This window comes from Anopheles gambiae, chromosome X, assembly GCF_943734735.2.
Source record: "Anopheles gambiae chromosome X, idAnoGambNW_F1_1, whole genome shotgun sequence".
In the NCBI taxonomy this organism is placed as follows: Eukaryota; Metazoa; Arthropoda; class Insecta; order Diptera; family Culicidae; genus Anopheles; species Anopheles gambiae.
In genome coordinates, this window is record NC_064600.1 from 14,459,887 (window position 1) to 14,468,570 (window position 8,684).

Genomic DNA, 8,684 nt, shown 5'->3' on the forward strand with positions numbered 1-8,684 from the left:
AGTCAACCCAGATCCTGGCATACGCTGATGATATAGACATCATTGGTCTGCGGCTCTCCTATGTAGCAGAAGCCTACCAAGGGATCGAGCAGGCGGCAGAGAACCTCGGATTGCAGATAAACGAGACAAAGACCAAACTGATGGTGGCAACATCAGCGGGCCTACCAATAAATAATCAGAATCTACGTAGGCGTGACGTGCAGATAGGTGAACGCACTTTTGAAATCGTCCCACAATTCACCTATCTAGGGTCAAAGGTCAGCAACGACAATAGCATGATAGTTGAGCTATACACAAGAATGCTGGCTGCCAACCGGTCATTCTACAGCCTGAAAAATCAGTTCACCTCAAAGGATCTGTTGCGTCGAACGAAGCTGGGACTATATAGCACCTATATAGTGCCGGTACTCACATACGCCTCTGAGACATGAACACTGCCCAAATCTGACGAAACCCTCTTAGCCGCGTTCGAGAGGAAGATGGTCAGAAAGATATTTGGCCCCGTATGTGTGGAAAGACAATGGAGGAGCCGCTATAATGACGAGCTATACGAGATGTACGGCGACCTCATTGTCGTACAGCGTATTAAGCTCGCCAGGCTCCGGTGGGCTGGCCATGTTGTACGCATGGAAACGGACGACCCAGCCCGTAAAGTCTTTTTAGTCCGTCCACAAGGACAGAGGAGGCGTGGTAGGCCCAAATTGAGGTGGCAACATGGCGTGGAGGCGTCCGCCATTAATGCCGGGATAACGGACTGGCACACGAAGGCGCGAGACCGTGAGCGGTTTCGGACACTCCTGAGGCAGGCCAAGACCGCAAAGCGGTTGTAGCGCCGGATAAGTAAGTAAGTAAGTAATCCCATAGAATCTCTTATCTATGCCTGCATGAGGTCGTATCAATGCCTCTTCCTTCTGTTTGACTAAGAGGACCAAGTTGTGGCAAAATATTGGGTAAAGTGCCTCATTAGCGTCGTCTGAGTGTGTGTGCTATTTCAACCAGTGTTTTGGTTTCACGCACATTTCAATGCTTTCTCTAGTTGCTGGATGGTCCAGGTCTACGGATGACACTTACTTAAGAGAATTTGATGACATCTGCTCATATCAGAAGTAAAATAAATCAAAATTGTCTGTGTCCATCTTTCCCAACCTCAGAGTGTCCATCATGCACACTTTGGTGCCAGAATGTTTAAACCAACGGAAAACAAGATTTTTTTTTGTTTTTGATTCCAGTGTCGTTATTTCATCAGTTGTTTTATGCTTTACAATCGCGACAACTCATTCATTTAGTAAAACTTTAAAAAATGCAAACAATGCATTAGATAGTAGTAGTAGTCAAATTAGATAGACAAAGGTACATATTGAAAATTTGTTTTTTTCATTCAATCAATCATTTTTGCAGACAAAACATGTACTCAAATGTATTTTCATCATACCATAACACTTTTGGTTTGGAATGTTACATTGTTGAGTTATGAAATACTTACTTTCGCCACTTTTGCATTTATTAGAAGTGTCGCCCATCTTATTTTTCTTGACGATTGTCCGGGGGTTTTACATACTGTTGTGTCCGCACAAAACAAACATGAGACGGTGGTGTGTACGGCACAAACAGAATATATATATTTAACAAATATCTTTGGTATATGTTATACAATAACACACGCACGTAATAAATAATATAAATACAGCACACGCAATGCGGGGAGAGGACGACCGGTCCTGCTCGCGCCGCGATCCTCCCTGAGGACGTCACAGGATGACAGCCTTGCTGTCAACAGTGAGCCCTCAGGATGAGGCAGCGGTCTGTCCACAACATCTCCCCGTTTTAATTAAGCCGGTACGGCTTAAGCCAACGCAGCGGTTTTAATGTACTTAAAACCGGAGTGGCAAGCGTACGGCTCAAGTGGCGCTGTGTAAAACAGGGGAGAGTGCTGACCGGCCTCCGTGTAACGCTCGAACGGGATGAGCGTTGCGGGCTGCAACAGGGGGCAGCCGATGTGCTGCGCTCGCTCGTTCCGTTGCAGCCGCTGTGGTGTTGTTGTTGATGGTGCAACAGTAGCGGATAATCCTGCCGCTGTCGATGGCTGTTGCACCTGACGCGGATGATGATGAGGCAGCTCTCCCGGATGCTGCTGCCGATGGGGCGTCACTGTGCGGCTGAGCAGGGGGCGGCCGTGGTGCCGCGCGCGCTTGGACCGCTCAGCCGGAACCGCTGCACAGGGGCGACCGTGATGTCGCTGCCGGTGAACTGCTGTGCAGGGCGCGCAGGATGATGATGACGTTGACGATGATGTTGAGGGTACACAGGGGGCGACCGTGATGCCGCGCACGACGACTGTGACCCGGGACACATACGATGTTGCTGCACAAGGGCGACAGTGGTGCCGCCGTCGAGATGCACCTGTGCAGCTCGAGCGCCGGCGATGAAGATGGACAGGGGGCAGCCGATATGCCTGCTCACCGGGCTCGACGATGATGCTGGTGCAGCAAGGGCGGCCGTGATGCCGCACACGACAATACTGCACCAGTGTGTCCGATGACGCTGCAGCGGGCGGCGGTGATGCCGTGTGACGACGGTCCAAAGCGGAATGTCCCCTCGCTTTGTCCGGATAGTGCTGCAGCGGAGTGAGGATCCTCTTTGGGGCTTCGCGCAAGCCCGAGCGTGCCCATCCTGCGCGATGGCGGTTGTGCGATGGTGGAACCGCGATGGTGGTCTCGGTGCTGCGTCGGTTCGATGTAGGATCCCCCCCTACGCGAGGAGGATCCCATCCTCGTCGCCACTGTTGTGTCCGCACAAATGAAACAAGAGACGGTGGTGTACGGCACAAACAGAATATATTATATTATCACTATCTTTGGTATCGTTTACAATAACACGTATATAAATAATATAAGCGCAACACACACGCAATGCGGGGAGAGGACGACCGGTCCTGCTCGCGCCGCGATCCTCACTGAGGACGTCACAGGATGACAGCCTTGCTGTCAACAGTGAGCCCTCAGGATGAGGCAGCGGTCTGTCCACAACACATACACATCTTTTGCTTTCCATTACTATTTTTACCTTGCCATCGTATCGCATCAACTCAGTTGGGAGGATGTTGGGAATCCACACGCAACCGTGCTTGTGCGAGCGAGCGCTGCTATCAATGACACTACCGGCTATGTTTCTAAGCAGCACGATACGCAAGGTACAGGTGTTTGTGTTCGGATAAACGGTTAGAAAAGAAAGCAAACAAACAACCAAAGCTCCATTTTTTTTGTAATTCTTTTTTATTGCCGTTATGAATATCTTTATTTTGCTTCATACTGATACTAATGTGATACGGAGTTAAAATTAAACGCGTAGCGCGTGAACGCGTTACAGCTTTACCGCGCGCCCTTACACCGGCCATTACACCGAGCGTGTGTAACGGAGCCCTTCTTCCCGCAACGGAAAGCAGGAAACGGGGTGGGCAAAAAAGACCAAACTGTGTGGCGCCTGCTTCACCCCTCCCCGCGGCAAAACGGATCTCAAACCTCCGCTTCTTTTCCCACGCGCACACACGCACCCACACACACGCACTCCGACATACACACACACACACACAAATAGGCGCACGGGCCCGTGCCTGTTCCACCGGTGCCTGTAATATGATACATTTTACAACAGCAAAACTTGCCCTCTCCCGCCCCCCTTTCCCCCTCCCGGCGCTACTAAAACTACTAAGCTACTGAAACACTGCAGCCACCACACCGTTGGCAAACAATCGCGGGCGTCGGGTGTGGCAGCGGTGCGTGCGCTTTACTAATCTCATTAGCTTACTATCCCGGCTTACTGCTCGGCTCGGCTGTGTATTACTTATGCATGAAGTATCCCGTACCAGACGCTATCAAGTCAAGATGGCGCTGCTGACACGGGATCGTGTAAAGATAAAACGTTAAGTGCTACGAAGAACGCCTATGGCGATTCCTTCCCTCATTTTCTCTCTCTATATATATCAGCGTGTAAATGTAATATGATTGTCTCAGTGCAGAGTAGAATAAGAGTGTATAAGGATACTAAAGATTAAAAGTCTGTTGGTTTTTGTTGTTGTTGTTGTTTTATGCTCACGTCACCTTGCACGTTAGCGGAAGGATGTAATAAGGGTGTGCGTTCTGCCTGTGCTGTATCGCAATATTAGTATTAGCCCCGGATCGACTAACGATCAGTCTGACAGTGTCTGAGCGAATTTGCATGTTGTTAAGAGTATGTGTTTTTTTTTTACTTTTATTTATTTGTATTGCTTCTGCTAGTGTGATGTTGTGACGAATCTATGGCGTTGACTACCTCGTACATGTGTTAGTGGTACACACCCCTTCTCTCTTAGAACAGACACAGGAGGTGGTTGTAGTGAAACAAAACAAAAAATGGCGGCCCAGTGACATTTCTAAAATGTCACCTGCACCGCCACGGAAAGCGCGCGATAGAGCGGGCCGCGTTGGAAGTAGCGTAAGGTAGTAGAGGTAGGCAGAGCGGAGGTGCCTCCGCTCGTTACGTCAGTGTTTCAATAAATAAATAAATAATGTGCTGCCATGCTGCTTCCCTTCCGCCGTAGGCAGTCGCGCAGAGGCAGCATTCGATTAAGTGTAAAAATAAATAAATATTTGTTCAATAAATAAATAAACGTGCAATAAATTAATTAGATTAAACAGCAAACCCCTGCCCCGGGTGGACCGGCTAAAACCGTGCTTTTGTTTTTTGTTTGTTTTTTTTTTACTTCTTTTTTTTCTTCCTTTCCTATTGGCAAGTATCCCACTGTCCCCCCCCCCCCTTAGCACCATGTTGGGGCATAAAATGTCCTTGACCGATGTGTTTTGCTCCAAAAGAAAAATCCATATTTTAGTATCCCCATCACCACTGCCGCGAGCACCATTACTAACACCCAGGCGACACCAGTACCCCTGTGCGGCTCTAAGTGTGCCTCTCTATGCGTGCGTGCGTGCGTGTGTGTGTGCGTGTGATTACATAAAACTGATGCCCTAATGCTATGCTCCTAGAAACGTATCAACTAAATACTGCCCTCGTATTAAAAAATGTGCTCGATTTGTTTCGCTGCTCTACTTGTAGCTCTTGCTGCTCGTGAAAGATCGGCAATCAAAGCAGGACGAGTCAGGATCTAAATTGTATATGTGTGTGTGTGTTTGTTGTTCGTCCAAAAGTTTGCTCTGTAGTGAGGTATATTGTTTGGTCCGGGTGCGGGTTTTGCAGACTGTTGGAGGGAAGGAACTACGCCCGGATGCGTTTCCCCCGAAACAGGAAGCGCCCACGGGTTTCGTCCACTTTCGGGGCACTGTTTTGGGGAGCTAGCTCGATACAATGGGAGGGAGGAGAGGATTGATGTGTTTCTGGGTGTGTGTGTGTGTCTGTTGCTGCAAGGAAAAGGTTAAGGTTCGAACCTGCACCGCCCAGCCCGTGCTCAGGTGTAGAACATGCGCGCTTTGTTGCTGCTGGCGGTGGCGGCGGCGCCCGACTTGGTCGACTTGAGCGTGCCGACGATCGAGCTGGCCCCGCTAGTCAGCACGGTCCCCGCCGGCGTCAGGTGCGGGTTGGTGAACGCGACCGACCGCTCCTTGGCCCGCGACAGCGAGAACGGCTTGAGGCGTATGCAGAGGAACGCGGACGTGACGCAGGACGCGAGCAGTATCGACAGCAGCACGACGATCGTGACGGTGAAGCCGGGCGTGGTCATGCAGATCAGGCCCTCCTCGCGGGCCGAAAACACCATCGTGGCGGCGGCGGTGGCACCATCCGTCTCGTTGGCCGAGCTCGGCCCGATCGGGAAGGTCAGGTCGCCGGGCGACACCACCCGGATGACGCGGTTCAGCCCGACGTCCTCCTTCTGCTCCGGGTCGGTGGCGCGCGTGCGCCGAATCCGCCGGTCGTCCCGCTTCCGGTTCGAGGTGAACACGTGCGCATCGAGCGACTGGGGCGGGGACGGTGGCGGCGGCGGCGGCGGCCCGTACTGCTGGTGTTCGGGCCCGCCGGACAGGTGGTGCACGTCGAGCACGCCCGGATCGGTGCACTGGTCCGGGCACTGGTAGCGGCAGATCTGGATCGTGCACTGGAAGTGCACCTCCATCGAGTCGGGGAACTTGAACGCCTGGAAGTGGGCGTACGAGAGGACCGAGGCGCTCGCGCCAAAGTTCTTGATCTTGGTGAAGCGCGACATCAGCTTCGGGCGGGTGACGCAGCCGCGCTGGTCCACCAGCTGGATCGGCGCCCGCTTGCCGTCGTGCGCCATGCAGTTGCGCACCAGCATGTCGAACTTGCTGTCGTCGTCCTTGATCGCCAGCACCATCGTCATCGTCTGGCCGATCTTGACCAGCCCGGACACCTCGGACGCCCACGGGCCCTTGCCGACCTGGATCTGCATCCAGCAGCCGACGTTGTCGCCGGCAAAGTCCGCCCGTATCACGTCGAGCATGTCGACCGGGAACGGCCGGAACGTTACCGACTTCTCGTACTGGTCGTGCCAGGTGCAGCGCAGCTTCCGGGCCTGGTCCCACACCTCCTGCACCTGCGGGTCGTACTGCAGCACGATGATGTTCTCGAAGTACGAGCCCGCGTTCGTGTCCGTGCCGGAGTAGCCGTTGTACAGCACGTTGTCCGTGTTGCCGGCGGTGCCACACTCGTGGATGCCGATGTCGAACGAGGCGGATGTTTTGCCGAGCCCGGCCGGCAGATGCACACAGTTGACGTTGCTGTAGTGGCCCTTGGAGAAGACGATGCCGAAGAACGGTTTGTCGAACTGGACGAACACCTTCATGCCCTGCTTCTCGCACTTCACGTCGAGCGACACGATCTTGGGCATGTCCTGGAGGGGCGAGGACCACAGCTCGTTGCCGGCGAGGGGCGGCCCGTACAGCTTCTCCGGGCTGAGCTCGCTCGCCTGCGCCTTGAGCATGCCGGGTGGCGGCGGCGGTGGCGGTGGCCCATGGTACGCGTGCGCCACGGGCAGCGCTTGCGGTGGCGGCGGCGGCGGCGGTCCAAACGGCTGCCCAAGACCTAGCGATGCTGGGGTAGGGAAGAGGAGGGGAGTGGAAGAAACAGAAGAAGAAGAAGAAGAAGACAGGAATGAAAGCACTGGCCGGGCTGGGCTGAACGATGGCGAAGATGGCGCTTACCTCGACTGGGGCCGTGCGGTATTGGCGGTCCGTGATGGGGCAGTGGGCCGTGCTGTGGCCCCGGGCCATGTTTCGCCAAGCCTGGGCCTCCCAAAGCGCCCGGTCCGTGGCCCAGCGGCGACGGTAAGTGCTGCGGGTAGGCGGACTGGACCGGTGCAGAACCTTGCAGATCCTGATCGACCGACTCGAGCGCCACCTGGTCCGAATCGTTGTCGCGCTTTGCTGCCTCATCGCCCGGGCTGACCGATTTCACTACCTCGACCTGATCCTCGGCCACCGTCAGCTGCGGAGGAGGGAAAGGGAAACAGAAGTACAGGGTTAGTGAACGGTAATGAGATGGTGATGGTGCCTATTCCCGAATAGATGTGTCTAGAACATTCAGAGGTTGAAGTTGGTGGCGATGCACATTTATTGGAACGTCCATGTATCTTGATTGTAGTGGTATGTGTATTTGAGAGGAGTTAGTGATTACATGGCTAAGGAATTGATTCAGACCCTATCTTGCTATTGAACAATAGTACAGGTCCCAACTGAAACGAAGTAACAACCAAACTAATCAGCTGGTATACAGCATTTTTAGGGGTTCTTACTAATCAGCTAGTATACAGCGTTTTTAGGGGTTCTTACAGGGTTTTCCTATAGAACTCAAGACCGCAGTACACTTTGATGAATCTGCGGGAGTCAATCGCAAGACTTTGGACTCTTAAGCACAGGAAGTAATACTTCTGGTACCTAGGTGTACATCCCTTTTCAGAAATCTCTGATCTCGGGGAAGAGGATTATATCCTTGCTGGAACTTCTAAATTAGCTTTCTAAGAAGGATGTCATCTAATCCCCATCCCGTCATATTTGATTCCGAAACCAAACTCCAGGCGTTCTTTCATCAGCTCACCAAAATGTCAGCGCGACAGAGGCCAGCAAGTGTGTCAAAAGTTCCAGAACTTCTGAATCAACTCTGAAAAGCCTTATAAGTATAAGCGTAGGTCTGAAAAGTGTTACCAACGGGTTTGGAGGGTCTCTAGGTTATGTTTCAGCGTTTCCTGAGATATTTTAAGCTGATCGTTATATTGGCAAGGAGCAAGCGACGAACGAAACGAATTATCTGAGGCATTTATAATAAGATTCGTAAAGATTTTTAAAAAATGTTTGAATTTCAACGTATATGAGACAGATAAACCTGAATCATATTCATTTATGAGCTTTGGAATCTGAAACTCGTGTTTCAATATGAACGAATCTTCAATGGTTCTTTAATAGCTAATGGTTAATTAATGTTTATCTAATGATTTTCCTTCTTTTTTGCCCCTCGAGTTTGGTCTCAATTAATGATTTGAAAAGATTTTCCATTAAACCTTATCAAAGTTATTCTTCGCTGTGATTTATGATGTGATTTATGAAAGAGGCGCATATCTGTTTGTCTTTTTCGAATAATTTGCGAAATCTAACACTTCGTCAACACCTCTCCACAGTACCCATACTAGCAAGCGAGCTGACAAAAGTTGGCAAATCCCAATCTGCTTCTCCCAGCTGTATAAACTG

General features: G+C 51.6%; 1 protein-coding gene across 4 annotated transcripts in view; it reads right to left on the reverse strand.

Annotated features, from left to right (window-relative positions):
- Nucleotides 1–3,249: 3,249 nt before the first annotated feature.
- LOC1272381 (uncharacterized) overlaps nt 3,250–8,684 on the reverse strand; it is a 30,552-nt gene continuing 25,117 nt past the window's right edge. For all 4 annotated transcript variants that reach the window (XM_061642278.1, XM_311329.6, XM_061642282.1 and 1 more), the window contains 2 exons: nt 7,146–7,428; nt 3,250–7,035 (listed from right to left, as the gene is read on the reverse strand). In XM_061642278.1, the coding sequence (XP_061498262.1) occupies nt 5,438–7,035; nt 7,146–7,428 (1,881 nt within the window). In that variant the 3' untranslated portion in view covers nt 3,250–5,437. The remainder of the gene's footprint in view (nt 7,036–7,145; nt 7,429–8,684) is intronic.